The following is a 20,984-nucleotide window of genomic DNA, read 5'->3' as shown; positions in this document are numbered from 1 at the left end:
TATATTTGTGAACATAATTTATTTACATCATACAATTTATTCTGTATTATTGGAGGGTTATGCACACTGCAGTATATAAATAAAGATGTTTGTACAAACTTGCATAACTAAAGGGTAAAAAACACAAACTGATTAAGCAGCCAGACCAATAATCAACAAAAACTTAAAATTAACCTAAGACCACCGCGGCACACAACACTCACATACCGGCCCTCCACATCTACTCCCACAAACACACACTTGTGTTTGATACACAGAATGCAACGGTCCATCGTTGTGAATTTGTCTGCTCACATTAAAAATAAAGGAAAACATTCAATAGTGAAGTAAAAGATGAAAATATTAGTGGAGCTAAACCCTTCCAAAGGCAAAAAATTAATACAAGTTTAGGCTACTTGTCATACAACAGCACACACACATTTTTGAAGAAAGATGAAGCAATGTGTATCGTCGTGACTTCAGTGGATGGTTTTAAAGATGAGAAGGAAGTCGACGTGCCTGCCATCCAAATCCAGGGCACAGAGCAGGTCACAGCATTCAGCCAAAGATCAACAGGAGAGAACTAGAAGTAAACTGTCCATCTACATCTTGTTTTTGGTGCCGCACACACAGCAGGAGGGAAGAAACACGAGCCAGCGAGAAAGGGCCAGCAACAAAAGTCTCTTTTGTTTTTAAAGTCTCTTTAGCAATATGTCTGAGCTGTGTGTCAAGGGACGAGATTCCAGCAGCACAGAGAAGCATTTCATGTCGATAAAAACTTACCAGGACCGAAAGTCTGACAAGTAAGGAGGGTTAAACTCTGACAAAGAAGAAAAAAAAAGGACAATATCAACTTTGCTACTCAAGCCAGCAGAGTGCAAGCATGGCTGAGATGGCGCCATCAGACAACAGCAGTAACAGTCTGAGAGTCCAAGCAGGCCCAAAGTGTCCGAGCTTTTTCCAGGCAAAGTTCAAGCGATCTCAAAACAGGCTGGGCAGCCATCAACAGCATATTCTAAAAAGGGTAATGACTTTATCTTCAGCAATCACCCTCAGTCCCTTCCCATGATAGGGACTCTCCCGTCCTCACATACACGCTTTGTTCAATACAACCCTTCTAAAGTGTTCACACACACAAACAAGAATGAAAGCTGAAAATATATGTGAAATACATGCACTGGGGAAAACAATCCTGAATGTGTAACAAACAAGGAGGGGAAACAAGGGGGGAGGGGGGGATGAGACAGGTTCAAGGCTCAAGTCCATTTTTTTCTAAAGCCAATCGCTCCAAGTATTAAAGTCAAACTGAGAGTCCTCTTCATATTCTCTGGATCTTGTCAGCAACAACCACGGGGTTCTCTTTGCGAATCTTGTCCGCAGCTTCAGCTTTGTAGTCGTACGGACAGTTATGCTTATCAGAGTAACGGTGAAGTCCACAGAACAGATTCCCACAGCGGCAGTCGAAACCTGCAATGCCACAGCAGAGGACAGACAGTGTCAGATCACTAGCAAGTGCTCACAATGGCAAAACATCCTTTACCGTACACATCCTTAAAAACCTTAAAAACTATCACCTGTTGCTGGGGATGGTGTGATCAGTGAACTGCTGGTTAGAACAGGTAAAGCACAGTTTTTATTTTGGATGTAATAGAATATAACACGCTGTAATGCATCACTGCTCCCCCTAACATGTTACTTTTAAAATGAGTGACTCCTAAAGGGATCTGTCAGGATTTTGGAGTAACGACACTTGGACATTAGATTTAAGTGGTGCCTTTTGCATGGCCTTCAAGGCCTCACAAAAAAGGAACTTCAGCTTCTAGGAAATCTTTAAATCTAAAATCAATAACTTCTGAACCAATATTTATACTCATCTTTCTGTCTTTCTCCCATTGCTGCAGAAGACTGTGATGGATAATGTGTGTATCTTCTACTCACATTCTACAGTGGACAGTGAGGCAAAATGGCTGAAAGGCGTAGCGCGCTGTGCAAAGGCTCTGGTTTGACCACATTGTGTGGCGTTCTCAGCCAGAAACATAGCTACTACACAGAAAAATCTCACTGTCCAGCCACAGAAAGTGTTCCAGTTTGAACACCAAACGACATTCCACCTTGTACTTGCAGATTTCATGAACATAAAAACCAACCCAGAAGAAAGAGGAGTGATGAAGCATTTTCTAATGACATAAACTAAGCTATTGGTGTCATTTCTTACCTGTAAGGCCAACCTTTTTGCGACACATAAAGCATCGATTCTTCTTGGGTTTTGGGGGCTCTTGGCCTTTGTAGTGCTCACTGCCAGCAGTGGAGGGATGGGAGGCTGAGAATGTGGGCTGACTTAACACTGGAGACGCACAAGAAAAACATTTTACTCATTTAAGTATCTATCTTACTAAACTAGAGAATACACACTATTCCTTAAATAAGAATAAATTATAATTTAAAAAATATGAATTTAGTCTGTCAAATCAAGGTAGTTCATCACATCGACGTACCTTCCCTCTAATCCCAATATTGCCATGAAGTAGTTCTACTCACTGTAGTTCTCCTCAATGGGCAATCAGAGATATTTAAGTAAAAGATACCTCACTAGAAACCAAATCTGGATCATCTCATGGTACATACAATCATACTTTATTAACACTGCACTCAATAAACAGGTATGCTTTTAACTGTGTTGGTATAACTCAGATTGGTATAACATCCTCTACGAACAATAACAGGTGTAGAGGTGGGTAGCAACAAGTTACATTTGCTCCATTACATGTACTCAAGTATTTGGTATTTGATGCCCTGGGATGAGACTGTATTGGTGCAGCAGGTTTCAGTTGTGAAGACAGAGAGCAGTGTCGTGTTAATGCTAATGTGTTTAATATAAATAGCTACACACAGTTTATCATGCTAAAAACTCCTGCGGCTTTCTGCCTTTATGGCGTACCAGCAGTCTGCATTTAACTAATCATGCTCATTGGCGTAGCCTGATGAAGACAGACCAAATTATGCACACACAAAAAAGACAAACTACTCTCATTTCATGTGGATGTGACTGATGTAATGTTTCAACCAGAGATGACCTTCCTCAGGTATAAAGTGAAGAAATAAACACACCTGTATTAATAGGCAATAAATTATGAAACATCACAGCATTATCTCCTACTTTGATTTGTTTGCCAATCATAATATCAACAATTGCTTTTTTTAAACAATATTTATTTATAGGAGTACTCACAGACTATAATATTAATGTGATATTTTGTAATCCCACTTGGATACACACTGGCAATATTGTCCTGGTGTATGTGGCAGGTTATCTAATCAGGAGATGATGACTTAATTTCATCACAAATAAAGTTCAAGTAAGTTCACTTCTTTACCTTTACCTGAGAAAGACCATTTGACGTAATTCTATCCACTTTTTTTTTGAGTTACTCACGAAGTTACTCACTACTCAAGTAATTTTAAGTAAATACTTCTATACTCTTACTCAAGTACTTATTTTGATGACTACTTTTACTTCTACTTAAGTACTTGTTTTAGCAAAGTTTTACTGAGTACAGAGTACAGTTTTTGGCTCCTCTACCCACCTCCGATAATATGGACCCACCTGGTTCTGTGAGCTCTACTTTGCTCCTTGATGCACCTTTCTCCTCACAGGAGAGACTCATCTCAGTCATCTGCTTTGTTACAGAAATGGTAGTTGAAACCCCGCTGCGAAGAACAAACACGACACAATTAATAAAAAGCTTTAGTGTCACTGATTTACATATATCTTATGGTCTTAATCTGCGGAAGAGACACTCATGAGATACTTTTAGGGATGTATTGTGTCAGGTTTAATGCCACCTTTAAGTATAGTTGTTTTTATGCGAAGAGTCCACGTGAATGACCCCACTGATGTGGTATTCATGAGAGTTTGCAAATTATGACATTTGTTCATTGTTTTTTTAATCTTGGTGCCTGTGGAAGTTGTTCCATACAAGCTTTGAAGTTAAATAAATATTTCAAGACTGCGACCTCACAAGCTTTGTTTGAAGGTAGTATGATAAACCCTGGTGGGTCCCCTCACCTGAGAGCCTCAGTGGCAGCAGCCTCAGCTGCCACCTCTGCAGCAGCTACTGCAGCAGCTGCAGCATTATTCAAGGTGGCCTCTAACCTCTGGATGGCAGAAGCCTCAGCTGTGGGGCCACTGCTGCTGCCTGAGGGAGACAATTTCACCACATGTTCCAGTCAGACACTGAGGACAAAGGCAGTACAGCTACAGACAGGTCGGCAGTCTTGCCTTAAAAATGTCCCAAAAACAAATCTGTGACAGACACAGCAGGCCTTACCCACAGTACTCAAAGAACTGACTCCTCCATTGTTCTGTCTTGACAGGTGCTCCTTGTGGCACACAGAGCACATGCCATTAGTCCTTGGGTTACCATAGAAACCACAGCCGGTGGGGCAGAGCATAGGAACCGGGCTCTGATTGGTTTCCTGGGCCATGGCTATGTGTGCCGCCTGGTGAGCTGACCTGGAGACACACACAAACGACACACGCTGGAGAGATGAGTGTTTGTGTGGCTACAACCAACATACAGGAGGGAAACTCTGACCTGAAATGTATTAATAGATACATTAAAATAAAGCTCCAAAATAAATTCAGTATTTTCAGTTGTTCAAAAACTTCAAGATAGCTCAGTGCGAAGATTATCAGTCTGTTACACTGCAGCCCCATCCACGCTACTGCGTATTTGTTTTAAAACGGAGACCTTCTACTACGTTAGCACCTCCGGTCCTGACGGCAAAAACAAAGACTTAAACGGAGACGTTTGAAAACGCTGCTGACCCCGTTTTTCGTATTAAAACTCCAGGTAGCGTTTTAGTGCAGATGGGCAAAAACGGAGGACTTTAGAAACGATGACGCAGACGCTCAAGTTTGGCGCTCTGACTGGGTCTCATAAGTCACGCAAAGCAAAAACAGAATGCTACTAAATTTTTGATTTTGTATTTTAAATACCATTTCCCGGTACTGTTAGGCTGACTTCCAGTATAAATATATATTGGCATTTCCTGCAAAGTGGGCGGGGAGTGGGAGGGGGGAACATATGAAATTATATCGGTATATGTCATTATACCGATATACCGCCTAGCCGTAACTGTGAGATGTGGTTTAAAGTCCTGTAAAATGTAGTAAGTGGACCTTGAGTTAAGATAATTTTGTCACACAAATTTAAGACCATTTTATTGGGCAAAAATCTTGTTCTTCTGCTTAGACAACATTCAGCATTTGAGAACTTTGGTTTCTTTTGTTAACTACAGTTTTGTAAAAGAAAAATGTTTATATTTGTCAAAGTAAAACAAAAAGAAAGAATTGTTTATCAGAGGTGAAACTCAGTAATTGTCTCTGCGTAAGTATTTATAAAAATCCCAGCTGTAATGTTACAAGTATGATGAGTTAAAGCTCCTGCATACCTATTGTGTCACAAATATGCACATATAGGTCTCAACACCAGAATATTTAGCCAATATTGACATTAGTACAGCTTACTCCAAGTTAGAACAGACTCCCCTCTTCTCTGGCAAAATTCCTCAAGTAAACATGAACTTGCATCAGCCTCATAATAAGATTTAAGGAAGTTGTGAGCATATCACTAGAGAGGGAGGGTGTTTATAATCACTGGTCAAACATGAGAACCATAAATGGAAGTTGCATCAGAGGCTTCCACCTCTCCCCAAAACTGTCACCAACTCACAACAGCAATCTGCACGTTCACGTGTGTGCGCCTGCAGACTGCAGTGCTCCATGCAGCTCCAGGCTCACATGGACCTGTGTACAGTGGCTTTCCTCTGTCACAGGAGTGCAATGTGATCTTAAAGGCACACACACACACACACACTCACGAGTTACCTCAACACAGGATGTGAAGACATCTATTTAAAGATAACCTCCTGAGAGTCCTGCACACATAGCCAATACCATGCCAACATCAGCAGGTTTTCTCCATCAAAGATACCATCGGCTTTCTAACTCAGGGGATGAAACGTATTAGTAAGACGGATTCAAAGTCCTACACAGTTTGGACCCTGTTGTACTGGGAAGGGGACTCGTGGGAACAGATTCTGACATACAAAATTCAGCACAACGCCTGTAGATCGCACAACAGTCGAGCACGTTCATCAACGTGAGAAAAGCCAAAAGCACTCGTTGACCCCAAGATGTAACGTTAGTGGTACTTGACGCATGCCAACGTCAACTTCGCTGGCTAATATCATCCCGAGGCTTAACAACACAATCTCTACTTAGTGGAGATGGTTTAAGCAATCACTATAATTTAGCTCTGTTGCTTCCTGACAAACACCGGGCCACCGCAGTATCACTTCTACAAATCCACTGAGTCATGCTAGCAAGCTAATGGCTGCTGCTAACGTGTGTCTTTCATGAGCTAAGCTAACTTTACATGGCACCATAACGTTAACGCATGAACACTATCACCTCTGGGTCACTAGTTAACCACATTTATATGGCTGCGTGTTCTTGTTGTTGTTTTAAGTCCAATTGTTCGTATACTAACGGTAGTTAGCCACAACTATGAGAGCAGATTCTCGTGATCTCGCTAATGTTAGCATGCTAGAGGTTAGCTAAAACAGAAAACTGTTAGCACTGTCGTTGCCTTTGTTTTGTCTGGTCTTTGTTTTTGTTGCTACCACACAATGAGTACCGCAACATTACCAACAAGCCAAGAGTATAACCATGGGAAATAAGTACATGAATCAAAGCGGTTAAACAGACGCATCAAATTATCGCAAAACCTTGCTATAGCTAGACAAGAAGACACCATTAACTCGAGTAACGTTAAGTACACAACTGCTGGTGGTGCTGCTAACAGATTAACGTTAGCCAAGTTAAATACAGATTGTCCTTATTTTTAGTAATGACAGCTCGGTGTTGAAAACCAACAAAAACAAATTAAAGTTAATATTAAGGTTAGTAGCTAGCTTAGCTGTTACAACATAGGAACGTTGCATTTAATGTAACGTTACAACAATCTCGTAACGTTCGCAGAAGAAAGTTTTCAGCGACACGTGTTAAATTTACCAATCGGAACATAATGTTACCTTTAACTAAGAAAGGCAAATCGACATTAACGTCAAGGCTAATCAACTAAAATTGGACTTTAATATTGTTTATGTTAGTGTTTCACTGTTCGTTTGAGGAACTTCCCAAACAACCACGTATGCTAGCTGGCTTTGGTTTAACTAACGTTAGGTTAGTTAACGTTAACTTACCTTCTGTGTCTGAGAAACGTTGGTTTTTCAAGAAACTTTTTGGATTGACGGAATAACTAGGTTTATGTTGCAGCTAACTAACTAGGGCCGTCTAGGTACGTCGTTGTTTGTGGCTTTCTTTTCAGTCTTCTTACACCGACGCAGACTCCACTCCGCCTGGGAGTACCTTCAACTAATGACGTTTTCAGACTGTTGCTGATTTGTGGTGGCATCTGTTTTGCTTTACGTGATGCGTTTGCGTCTTGTCTTTTTCCGGTGGACGTCACGGAAATTGTGATCCTGATTGGAAGGTACGAGTGTTGGAGTATGGCCACAAAAGATTTCAGGCCATGGATGTCCTGTACAATAAGACCAGAACATTTAGCCTGCTGCTTCCGCCAACTAGACAGACCATAGATTCATTGTTGTGTAGTTAAAAATCAGTGTTCCTGTTATCAGGAAGGATCCAGGCAGACGTGCTGTTTGCAGATCCAACACAACCAGTACGACGAGATATGTTGCCTTCAAATGCTCCTCGAAAGCGTCACTTTTTCCAGGGATGTCTGTAGGATCACCATTCAGCTTTGATTTCTTGTTCACTCTACCTAACCATGGTTCTTTGTCCTGTATTATCCAATGGACAGCTCAGTAAAGTGAACAGTATATGGGACCATCATTGCTGGATGGATGATTGAACAGGCCTAGACACAGGAACAGGTCCAATTGCCCAAGAGCCTCTGTTTGAAGTAACTGTTACTAGTGTTACTAGTGTACTTTTTGTTACAAAGTCACAGAGCTCAGGTTAAAGCAGGGTTGGTCTGATCATTTAACAATGAGTACCAAGTCTGATATTTTTATAAATGTTTTAGTTAATATCCCCCTATTTTCTTTCATATGTATTTTTATATGGACAAGTAGACACAATAGCAAGGGCCAACAATGTCATATACAGTACCACACCATTTATAGTTTGCAATGCCCATCCCAAGATAGGCCTTTATATAAATGCACAAAACACACCAAGAAAATACATACAAAACACAAACAATGATACAATAAAACTCAATGGCAAGCACCACATCATATGTGAATACATGCCTGATCCTTTGGATTCTGTGTGAAGTGGTTTCAAGTTGAGTTTAAAATGATGTTCTGTGGGTAAGGAGTCCCACATATCGATCCCCCAAACAGAAAATACAGCTGCAAAGTGCATAGTTACTTAAAATTAATACAGCAATTTGAAAATATTATTGACAGCAGAATAGCTCTGTTTTGAGAAAATGTGGGGTACCCAGGTAGTTAGGAGTAGGTGCCCAAAGGGCCTATTATTGTTATTTATTATTATTATATTCACCACACATGATGAAGCATTCTTAAGGCTGGCAGAACTGCAAGCCACTGGTCTCCTTGTACTTATTTGCACATTCCCTGATAGATTGTTTTTGAATAAGCATCAATTCTGTTACTGTGTATAGAAAGCCTCTATAATTTCTATAAAACAGTAGTTGAAGTTCATTAATAGGGTTGCCAAGCTCATATCTGTTCCCTTTATTTGTTCAACCCATTCAACATTTTTGAATGGGTTTGTGTTGACACAGTTCACCATAATTCACTTGAGGCTCAGAAGCTTACCAATGTGGTTTTAAAAAAGTTTGTGCAGAATGAACTTGGTCTGCAAAGGAAACAGAGATAGGCTTTCCATATTTTCTCCTATTGTTCACAAACGCATACAATGTAAAAAGCGCTGGGCATGTCTGTGTATGTGCTTGTCTTTGGGGTAGGGGTCAAGTGAGAAAATAAGCCTTCTACCGACATATAACTGCTGATTACATGCCAAACCAAAACGAATGTAATGTGGGACAACACATGTAAACGCGTTAGCATTTTTCTTTACATTAACTAACCCGATTGTTTTGTTTTGTTTTTGAGCATGTAAACGCGTTCATTAATCTCTTCATTTATGTAAAAGAAAAATTAAAAATGAAACAGTATACGTTTAGAAAATGATAATCAGGACGTAACAGGAAAAGGAAGCAGGTGAAGAAAATCTAAATCATGTGACCACTGGTTGTCCGGGGAACGCATTTGAAGCAGATGTGCTCGACCAATCAGACGCTCGGAGAAATCATGACACAGCGAATCAGCTTGTAGGGAGCGAGGATTTAAACCAAGTCGCCGAGTCTAAAAATTACACCCCACCGTTCTCCATTACGAGTTGGCGTCTTTTTGTTGAAGCAGCACACATTTCGAAATGGCTCTACGAGTTACCAGAGTAAGTACTTCAAGCTTTTTGTTAAGCATGGCTGGAAAGTCGTTTCGAAGAAAAATATGTTTTATTTTGTTCAAATAATTACAATATTAAATGCCCTCGTGCGTCGCTGTAGGGTCTGCTGTCGTGCAACTATTCCATAATAGGAATTCGACTGAGACTCCACAACCTCGTTTTATAAATGAATAAAAGGCAATATAACTGAACGCTAAATACCTCTTTATCCCTCTGCAGAACCGCTTGGCTTCCACCAGGTCCGACCTCAGTGGAAAGGCATGCTCGGTGGCTGGGCCCACACAGAAGCCTCGAGCGGCGCTTGGCGAAATCGGAAACATCGCAGTGAACAAAGAAGTACAGAAGAAGGTAAAATATCACGTTGGTAGCCTTTATTCAGATGGCAAACTAAGTAAGTTAATTCATGTCGTTCCGAAGTACAACACAAACGTTATGACGTTAGACATGCATTAAATTTCGTTATAAGCTTTGTGTGCTGATTAATACTAACTTGAAAGAGGTCTCATTGTATTCATGTCTCAAGTTGAACTTTATGCTAAAGCTCCACTGGCTTTACCCCCTGATTGTATGCATTTGTAGGTGCATCTCCTGATTGTTAGGAAGACATGAGAATTATTTAGACAACCCATGATATGTCAACTGTTAACTAATCCGTTTTCCATTTTAGACTGTCAAGACAGAGGCCACAAAGAAGACCAAAGTCGCACCTAAAGTTGAAAAAGCAGTAGTTGAACAACCAAATGTTGCTGCTGTTAAAGCTGAGATTGAGGTGCAGGTGAGTGAGATGCCAGCAGCTATCTGGCCATTAAGATGAATGACTGCAAGGTGTGGAGCTGATCTGTAGTGTTTGTGTTGGGGTTTTTTTTTTTTTTGGTTTAAACTCCTGGGATTTCCACCCTTTCAGGTTCTACCTGAACCAGCATCCCCCACTCCAATGGAGACTTCTGGCTGTGAGCCTGCTGATCTCTGTCAAGCATTTTCAGATGTAATTCTTCACACCGCTGTCAGGGATGTGGATGCAGATGATTATGACAACCCCATGCTCTGCAGCGACTATGTGAAAGACATCTACAAGTATCTCCGAGAGCTTGAGGCAAGTAAAATATGTAAACTGTTGGCCACATCTGTCTGTGCACCACCTCCTTTGGGTTTAACCCGTTTTCCCCCTCTCCAGATTGACCAGAACATCAGACCCGCCTTTCTGCAGGGGCAGGAGGTGACTGCTAACATGCGGGCCATTCTCATTGACTGGCTAGTGCAAGTGAACCTGAAGTTCCGTCTACTGCAGGAGACTATGTACATGACTGTGGGAATCATCGACCGCTTTCTTCAAGTTAGTTTCTTTATCAAACTTTAGCCCATCAGTTGTCTGCATGAAATGTGCAGCATCTCCTATATAAGTACTAGCCTTCTGCTGACATGCTACATGCATCAGTTTCTAAAATCGGCCTGTGATTGCCCAACAACAGGACCACCCAGTCCCCAAGAAGCAGCTGCAGCTCGTCGGTGTGACAGCCATGTTCCTTGCTTCCAAATACGAGGAGATGTACCCCCCAGAGATCTCAGACTTTGCCTACGTGACTGACAGGGCCTACACCACCGCTCAGATCAGAGATATGGAGATGACCATCCTCCGGGTGCTCAAGTTCAAACTAGGCCGCCCTCTTCCCCTGCAGTTCCTCAGAAGGGCCTCAAAGATTTATGAGGTTTGTAGCAGTGTCTTAAGCAGAAACTGGATTCGGTGGTTTTGTTCTACCAGGCACTAACATCATAACTTGTCTATCCTTTAGGTAACTGCTGAGCAACACACCTTGGCAAAATACCTCCTGGAGCTCACCATGGTTGACTATGAGATGGTTCACTTCCCACCGTCCATGGTGGCGAGTGCTGCTTTGGCGCTTACGCTCAAGATCCTGGATGCTGGTGAATGGGTGCGTTATACTTCAAGAGTGAAATCTCTCAGGCCTACATAAGAGCTCGTCAAACCATCATAGCTTGACTGTTTTGCAGCTATGCATTTCTACCTATACATAAACCTGACCCAAGGTGGGGTGTTAAAAACTTAATTACATGTCACTCTTACAGACTACACTATATATTTACAACATGCAAATATGAGCATGATCAGTTGGCCTCCAGGTCTAAAGTTGATATGGACTAGCCTGTGCTCAAATAGAAAAATGCTCAAGACTTCTTGTGACAAAATTCTGAAATGTCTCTTAGGATGTGACACTGCAGCACTACATGGACTATACAGCAGAGAGTTTGATTCCTGTGATGGCACACATTGCAAAGAATGTTGTGAAAGTGAACGACGGGCTGACCAAGCACATGGTATGTAATACAACTTGCATAATCCTGATTTCCCTGAAACTTGTAAACAAACGATACTACATCTGGTGCATGATTGGTACACTTGGTTACTGTTTCTTTCCCTCTTGTAGGCCATTAAAGGAAAGTACTCGACTTCAAAGCAGATGAGGATTGCCACCATCGCACAGCTCAAGTCTTCAGTGGTTAAAGATTTTGCAAAGCAGCTCACTCGGTGAAGTAGAGATGTTTGGCACCATGTGCTAACTTGTACAGTTGTAACTTAAAACTTTTTATTGTGACTGAAGGATCAGTGCACCAAGGATCATGTCAGTGGTTTGCATGTCTTAACCAACTGAATTGTGTGTATTTTTACTATTTTCCAAAGCATGCAACAAGTTTTAAATTTTCAGTTACTAATGTGAAAGTGGACCACCCAGACCTCATAGCCCACTCAAAATGGCAGTTTAGTCCATAGACGTGGTGGTCAGTGAACCACATTACCTTCGACGTATTCTGCATGAGGTTCACTTACCACTGACGCTGTAATGCCAACCCATCTTTGTATAAAAGTCCATTTACAACAATTCAGCTCCTCAATGTACCACCGTTAACTGACTAAATCTTGAGGCATATTAAAACCCTTCACTAAATGTTGCACCAAATGTAACTTGACCGAGTCAAACTTGTGCAAAAGTAATTCTCTAAAAGTTATTTTGATAGCTTAATGTAGCAGCAAATCTAAAACCTGTGGCATGCTCTGAAAGGGTCCAGTGGGGGTTTTGGCTAAAATGGGATTGTCTGTGTGGCAGTGTAAAATGTACAGCAATACTTTTTAAAATGGGTTTTATGTTCTTGAATGTTTTATAGCATCTATTAAATGGTTCTGACCAGAAACTTGCTTTGTCATATCTCACCACTAGAGGTTGCTCTAAGACTGGGAAGTTCTCTTCCCTGTATGATTTCTGATGTCTACACACCACAACTACATGTCAGGTATTTGACACAAGGAAAGTGACTGCAGCCCCAGCTTTCTCTTGGGTGGGGGTTTGCTGTTAGTTGCAAGTACATTGCACAGGAGTGTAGTGGTGCTGCAGTTAATCATACCCCCAGCATCTGTAAAGATCTGTCCAAGGAAGTACAGATCAAACAATGGCCAATAAATCAGTAACTGTCAAATGTACATAATTTGCCCAAGTGGTCAGCAACTGGAAATGTTCATATTGTGTGCTCTGAGAACTTGATCAGGTTAACTCATATTGAAATTCAAATTGGTGTGCAAAGCTTTCTCAGTTATTTCCATTTGTCAAAGTAAAGGCTCAGTTTCAAGCAAGCCAGAATACCTTATCCCATGAGTCTGAAACAAATGGAACTCAGCCATTTACACATGGAAAAGGGGCAGAATAGCTTTGTTACAGGATTTTAAATAAAGCTGTCACTTACCTGCTTAGCAGAAATATCCTAATTACCTTTGAATGGCCGTTCAATTTACAGATACTATATCAAATCTGTTATCCAGACCAAACTCCAACTGAGTGTTCTGACACTTGTCAGCATAATCTCTAAGACAACTCATGTGAACTATTGAAACAAAGGCTCTCGCTTCAACTATGCATCAAACCACAAGTGTTCAGAGTGAGAACGATTATCACTTTAACACATTCACAGCTGAGACCGTAGGGGAAGCATCATCTTCCCACCCCCAGGGGGACACCAGGAGAGCTTTGCTCTACAAGACCATCTGCATGATGTGAGTCACGGTGTACATCAGGATCATAAAGCCTGCTGCATAACAGCTTGACTCCATCTGTTGCCATATAGGTTCAGACCATAAATCATCTGAAAGGGGGGGGAAAACATTTGTTTGGGTTTATTGTAGTTCATGCATAGTTTATACAATGAAATAGGAGTGCCATGTATAAGATCAATGGTACTTTCACTATCTTGTGAGGTAGAAACACAGACAAACCATGCTTTGATAGTAGTTATATAATTACTATGGCACAATACTGGTGTTACAATCTCAGCTGTCTGTTACCTGACATAATGACACAGGCAGTAGTCTTGACACGTCTAGAGGACTTCCCTTTTATCCATCCAGTTCTGAGCCTTCTGTTGTTCTCCAGAGATGCATGATTATTAGTCTGTTATCCTGGAAAGCCAGGCTTTTAAATCCACTGATCATATTGAGAATTCATACTTGGAGGCTGAGGTCATGACTAGGCAGCCATATCTGTTTACAAGACAGATTCCTCCTGTGCGGGGCTCCAAACCATATACTCGCAGCTGCCTGGAACGCTGTTTGGCCTTTCTGACAAAGTTTTAGCTGTGACATTTAATGATGGAAATTTGAACATGGTGCCCGTGCGGTGCAAGACAACTCAGCAACTGAATACTTAAACGTCATGTTTAGTAACTGTGCTTAAAGGGTTAATTCACCCAAATTACAAAAAGAAAAAAATCAGTCAACCCTTCTGGTATCGAGCCATAAAAATATTTTTGGTTTTCTGTGAGAGGTTAAAGAACGGCCTCTGAGATTTCTGCTTTTACCCCAGTGCAATTGGGATGAATGGAATTTACTCTTGTGGTGTTCAAAATGCTCCACAAAAATGAACAGAAACCTGTCACTAGCAGCACTGACCAGGTCCGAGCTGAACAACAAATGTCATTTGATAAACCAAAGCTTTATTATAAATTACACATTACAGTTACATTGCAACTTCTTTTTTCATCTCTTGTTAGGTTAGCAGGCTTTTCTGTTTGCTTTCCACATGCTGTATCACATCGATACTGAGTTTTCATTTATGGCGAGAATTAGCTCAGTTGTCTCCTCCCAACGTGAAGTCTTTTAACTTTACTTGCCTTTTCTGTCTCCGTCCCAATGTTTACATCGGCAGCATACAGTCTATGGTCGGCACCAACGCAAATAAACATATAAACACAACCAAGAGCCAACGCTATTCAACAGGACCCTACTTGACCTAATTTAACTGTGTATTATTCGGACCGACTCCTGTCCCGGGTGAGATCCTGGACTCTAGGAACCTTCTCGGTGAACCTGTGAAGACCTCCACACTTGTATAATCTTGGGTTGGGCTTGGATGGCCAATGGCCCCTGTCGTACTCCCCCCCCCCCCCCCCCCCCCCCCCCCCCCCCCCCCCCCATCTTCAAACTTGGCCTTCATTTTATGACGCGATCAGCATTGGGACAGTACAGGAGTGAAAATTCGCTCCTCTGTCACCCTCAAACACACACAAACAGACTAACAAGGTCAAAACAATGCCAGCCACGCTGTCATGGTTGGTAATAATCAAGTAATTCAATTTGCTCGTCAAAACAACAACAACAGAGACACTCTGAACTACTTTATTCAGGCCACACAAATTCAAGATATTGTTGTTTGTGTCATGATATTTAAGCTGGTTCACAAGGGTTTGATTTATTTCAAGAAAAAAGCAACTTTAAGATTGGAGAGAGTGTTGAAAGCATGAATTGTTTTAGCAACAAACACAGTGAACTCCATATCTGTTTATCTGAATTTGAACTACTCCTGACTTTGGCAGGAGAACAAAATTTTGGCTCCTATTTTGATGATCATGCAAGAAGTTAATTTGTCTGCAAGCCTTAACAGGTCTCATTAAAGCAGTATGCTTCATTGCAACCCGTTCTCAACCCAGGGCATCACATGTGGACGCTTGGTCAAAGCCCCTTGGTGTCGGTTTTAACACCCTGGGTACCCTTTGGCATTGTTTTTGCACTTATAGGCCTCTGCGGTATGCAATGTCTGGTTACCCTTTCAAAAATAAAACTAGTGGTTAACTTTGTGAAATGTTGCAATTTGGTAAGGTTTAGGCACCAAAACTACTTGCTTAGGATTAGGAAAAGATCACGCTTTGGGTTAAAATAACTACGTTACTTACATAACTTGCGTAACATAACTAAAAACAATCGATATTAACATTTTCTTTCACACAGGAAACCTGGGAAAGTTCGGTTTCTGACCCACCAATCCACCCAACCACCTCCTTACTCTGATTTTCTGTTATTTATACTTGGCCTACTTTTAGCGTTCAACAATGAAACTTAAGGGCTTCCCCCACTGCGTTGAACAGTGACGCCAAAGGGTGTCGTGTGTTGATAGCAGATGCTGAAGGACGTGACAAAGCGTAGGTATTTGAGGCCCTGGGAATGAGAACGGGCTGTTCATTCAGAGCAGTAATTGCTTGTGGAAGTTTGTGGTGGGGTTCCAATAACTGTTGTAACATAAAAAACAATCCAGCTCTTCCAGTTATGAGCAAAGCTGGAGGACTTCATAAATATGTCGAAATCTTGTTTTTGTATATCCCCAGTATCAAAGGTCATTTGAGGCAAATATTTGGACTGAAATGTACATTTTATTTTTATTTTTAAACACTTGATTAAACATCTCAGTCGCCTCACTGTAAGAATTTTGTAGACGCTTGGGTTCAGATATTCACGCCCCCCTCAAGATGAATTGATATACTAATAAAACCAAAACTATCGGTATGGCTAGATTCAACAACTGAATGGTAAAACATGTTGATTGAACCAACCACTTAAATGACAACAATGTACAATCACACACTTGATGGCTTTATAAGATCTCCAGTGACATTAAACACACATCCTGTGACAACAATTTGAGAATGTTTATGTATTCATTCACATTTCAGTGTCCTTAAAGCCCAAATGATTCTGTCCTTTTCCATGTTTATTCAAACTCTCCCCATTAAATGAATTTGCAAGTCAGCTCTGAGGTCCAGAAAGAATGCAAAGCTTGGCTTCAGACCTCTCAGTATTTCAGCAATACAGATTTCACCCACAGGCGGATCATCCAAGACCAGAGTCAAAGGTTTGGAACCCCTTCCCAGTCTAAACATCGTCCAAGATGGCCAGAGATTTAACAAGTGCACCCTTCAAAATGAGTCAATGCCCATTCTCACCTCCCGTCCACCAAGTCTGCGTGTCTCAATTCAATATGACAAAGTCAAACAAACAGCCGTCCCGTGGCAGCACTGTTAGGGGTTCTGAGGGGTGTTAATAGGTTGGCAGCTGGCAAGCAGAATGAGGCCTCTGGGCTCGAGAGTGGAGTGAAGCACAAATAAACACAGGGGCATTCATTTTCACAATTTATAGATTTTCAAATAAAAATCATGTGCTTCCTGAACTTTACTGACCTTGGACACTCAATGTCACCTGAAGGGAAGAAAGGCTCCCATTGTGGCCTGAACAGTGGAGTGTTTGAGCCAGGTGTGAATAGGATTTTCCCCAAATCACCTTAACCTCTCTGTCTCCGTGCTCGGTTTGAATGGCGGGCAGGAAGTCATCTTCTCCTCACGACTGAGGTTACACTTAAATGTTTGTGCAATCATCGCAGAAATGAGAGTGTTATCTTTCAAAAGACAAGAGCACTTTGGAAGGAGAGCAGCAAGCTTTAACATTTTAATGCTGATATCAAAGAATGGATTTTTGTGCCTATTGTGTGTCCTGTCCTCTGTGTCTTCTGTAAATCATTTGACACAATCTCTTCAGTCCATTTAGTATCTGTTCTGGAGCTTTCTATCATAATAAATGAGTCGTCAGCAGATTTAGACCGACCTGGATAAGAATTCCTCCAACTGTTCAGAGTAACAATGAAAATGGAAACATCTGCAGTTTCAGGACAACTGGGCAAACTCCAGAGGCTGATGAAGATCATGCGAAATGACCAAGAGGGGAAAGCAAAGTAAATGATTCAATGTGGATGAAGTCTCAAACATCAACCTTTACATTGGTTAAAAAATATTTCAAGGCAGGTCTATGTAATTTTCAACATAGAAAGGTCATATGACAGCCATTTATTTACTGCATTAAGGACATCCTGGATACACAAACACAGAAATTCAAGTCAAGACATACAAAAAAAAGCTGCTGTAGAAATCCAGATTTTTATTACATGCATGCTTTGGCAAGAGATGTTGTTTTGGGGAGACAAAACTAGGTTATTATCTTGTTTGAGCCCTGAGGGTTGTTTTTGGCCTCTGAGCAGCTCCACTGGACCAGTTCAGAGTACAGTGTGGTTGCAGGGATGCGAGCACTGTTGGTTGTTCACTTCCCCATCTGAGATTTTTCCACTGGCTTTCACTACACACGTTCTGCGGATTAATAGGTTTTAGATGCCAGAAGACTTGTAGTTCTCATAGGAAGAAACCAGCCAAAGCTTTTAGGAAGGACTAGTTTGTCGCTGGAATGTCCACTGTTAACGACCATCGGTTGTACTGTGATGTGTTTCTCATCAGTGAAAATGTGTCAGGTGTGTTAGTGGGACTACATGCAAATAGTGTACCAGACTTGCAGAGGTGACTGGATTGCAGGCTACCGCTACTTGCAGGTGATTGGCTCCTGGCCTCCTCCCAACAAGCCACACTTGTCTCTATGGCATCATAGTTCATTCTGTTTATTCTGTCCTGTTTATTTTATTTAGGGAGGTAAGTTATTGGAACTACTTTTTCTTTCTGCTGCCTGTATCACTTCTCCAAGCCCCACCCATGAAACCCACAAGATGGAAACTTCAGCCCGTGTAGGGTTTGCTCTCCCAGCCCCTCTCACTGAGAGTCCCCTCCAGTGCTTCGCAGTTCTTTTATTGCTAGTGGTTATTTCTCAGACATTGTGAACTAAAGATATTGAGCTTAACTGAGTGAGAACATGCCGCGAGGTAGGAGGCTATGCAGTGTGTGCACGAGCAATGATTGACACTGCGTTAGAGACTCCTGGCTGAGTGGTGGATTCTTGCAAATGTCAATAGGAGTAATAGGAGGAGCCAGAGGAACCAGATTATTTTAAATAGATTATCTGTCTCATGCACCACTGTGCACCACTTCAGCAAATATACGAAAAAAGTGCTTTTTATAAAAGTTATCTATTGCAGCTTTAAGTCTCGGTTTTCTTACAGATTTTTAAAAATGTGTAAAATGTTATCAAGCTCCAGGCAAGTCTTACTGAAGGTGCCTTTCATTTTCAGTGTTTCAGCTGTGTCAGAATTTGATTTAGAGGCATTTTAAGTAATCAAAATATCATCAAAGGATAAGTTCAGATTTTCGTTCTGTCTTAAAGCAATACTCACATTCCCATATGTACAGTGAAGGTTGGTTGCTGTATTACTACTGTGGAGAGATCCTTTAGTGCAAAACCACAACAAAAGGCACCTCAAAGTTCTAATGAACTTAATATGTGGCTTCAGCAGTAATTTGGAATTGGCCAAATCAGTGTCATCTTGTCAATCAGCAGTCGTTTGTTTGTCTTTAAATTGTTCTAATCTGTCACGTACAGCACATGTTGATGTTCACATTACATCATAGTGACTGATTTTAACCAGAGACGTTTTATAGAGCCTATGAGGACTTTGTTTTAACCTCACATCGCTGTGCAACATAATAACCACTTAAGGGCTATTAACTTAATGTTGTCACGCACCGTAACTATCAGAGGTTATATCGCACTTGTCGTTATACTTAGAAGGAACTAGGCCGGTGTTTGTGTTTTGATTCACGAGATCAGTAATAATGAGAACAAGACTGCCCCTGAATCCAGTGCCTGGTGCCGTTATTGGAGTTTTGTTTCCATTCTTTGATGACAACGGGCCATGTAATGCAGTGCTGTAATTTTTGAGGTTTGCTTTGTTAATTTTGATTGCATGTTTTTAAACATTCCTTCTACACAAAGAAAAATGTAGTAATGGTGCCATTTTCTTCTTTAATTTTAAAGAAATGTAAGCAGTCAGTATGGCTGATCTTCAGAGATGTCTTCTATAGTTTGTTGTAATCTGACCTGTTTGGTGAGTCAGATTGCCTGGCAAACGTCACCTCTGAGCTGTGATAAATCCTCAGTGTTCTGGGAGGAGGGGAGGGGATGTCCTTCTACTCCTGCTGACATATTGTAATCTACCTCTGGGGTCACTTGGTCATCTCTTTTTGTTGTCTGCATGCAACACAGAGATTGACAGAGACTGTCCACCTCTGGACCTTGGCACCTCCACTGCTTGGCTGCCTGACTGTCTGCTTGTTTGTGCAAACCTATGCGGCCTGCATCCATATGTGCATTGATAAAAATTATTATATCATATAAATTATCAATATCTATTTTAGCATTTTTTTCCTATTCGTTGAAGTTTTACCCAGAGATTTTTAACTGAAGAACTATGCAGAAATATACTATAGAACTGAATAGTTGGGTCTGCTATTAGCAGGGCTGGCCCAAGCCTTTTTTGAACATCACCCACATGTGAACAATAACAATAAATTACATTTTATGGAACTCCATAAATTTGATCTCAACACTCCCACTTTGTCCTTTGTTATGATGCAAAACGTAGTTAGTTAATGGCGCTGTAACATAATCAGGGAGTGTACAGTATCTTTAAATTATCTCCAGTTTGTGCGCTTCATGTGTCATAATTAAATTTGAGTTATAGAGTATCCATTTATCTGAAAGATAAATCACAGTCTTTCAACAAGACTAACAGTCTACAGCCATGCTCTATGAGGCTGTCCCTGTGCACATGCTAAATGCTGACATCAGCATGCTAACATGGTCACATGATCATGTAAACATAATGACGTTTAGCAGATGTAATGCATGTTTACCAACTGATGTCATGCTTTGCAGGTATTTGGTCATAAACAACAAGTATTGGGCAGAGGAGCTATGTTTCACCCGTTTAGGCTACAAATGGCCTTAATGGATAAGTAGGCCATTTGTCACGTCACTGTCCTCTCTAAGACACACAGCCTTCTCCAAAGGGCCCTGACTGACATGAAAGAATTGAATAATTCACCCACTTGTAAAATAATCTAGGCTTACTAATTTAACTCCATGTGTAGAGACATGGACACGGGAAGAAAGGGCACTGCAACCTCCTCAGCACCCCTAAAACCTGGCACTGTAAAAAACATCAATTTGTAATAAAAAAAAGTGTGATGCAGACTGGCAGGGAGAAGTAATAGAAATACCAAGAAATAATAATACAAGTAAAAATTTTCAGGATCAAAGTGGTGGACTGAACAACCAACATTGCATGTATGTTTGGTGGACTTCATGGTGTCTGAGGCACCCTAAGCAGCCACACCATTTTTAAAGAGACAGAAACTCAATTCAAACAAATAG

General features: G+C 41.1%; 2 protein-coding genes across 2 annotated transcripts; one reads left to right on the top strand and one right to left on the bottom strand.

Moving 5' to 3' along the window:
- Nucleotides 1–7,521, bottom strand: LOC123982011 (AN1-type zinc finger protein 5-like). Its single transcript, XM_046067320.1, has 6 exons — nt 7,249–7,521; nt 4,308–4,492; nt 4,046–4,175; nt 3,584–3,687; nt 2,195–2,323; nt 1–1,446 (listed from the first exon to the last, which is right to left on the bottom strand). The coding sequence occupies exons 2-6, from the start codon at nt 4,462–4,464 to the stop codon at nt 1,298–1,300; spliced, it is 669 nt and encodes a 222-aa protein (XP_045923276.1). The 5' UTR covers nt 4,465–4,492; nt 7,249–7,521; the 3' UTR covers nt 1–1,297.
- A 1,821-nt stretch (nt 7,522–9,342) lies between these two features.
- Nucleotides 9,343–12,718, top strand: ccnb1 (cyclin B1). Its single transcript, XM_046067102.1, has 9 exons — nt 9,343–9,499; nt 9,731–9,859; nt 10,179–10,286; nt 10,416–10,604; nt 10,686–10,844; nt 10,981–11,217; nt 11,302–11,442; nt 11,735–11,845; nt 11,956–12,718. Exons 1-9 carry the CDS (start codon nt 9,479–9,481, stop codon nt 12,058–12,060), a joined length of 1,200 nt encoding a protein of 399 aa, XP_045923058.1. The 5' UTR covers nt 9,343–9,478; the 3' UTR covers nt 12,061–12,718.
- Nucleotides 12,719–20,984: the final 8,266 nt, after the last annotated feature.

Source organism: Micropterus dolomieu, linkage group LG13, assembly GCF_021292245.1.
Source record: "Micropterus dolomieu isolate WLL.071019.BEF.003 ecotype Adirondacks linkage group LG13, ASM2129224v1, whole genome shotgun sequence".
Lineage (NCBI taxonomy): Eukaryota > Metazoa > Chordata > Actinopteri > Centrarchiformes > Centrarchidae > Micropterus > Micropterus dolomieu.
The sequence above is the reverse complement of the archived record's forward strand: the minus strand, read 5'-3'. Positions and strand labels throughout refer to the sequence as shown.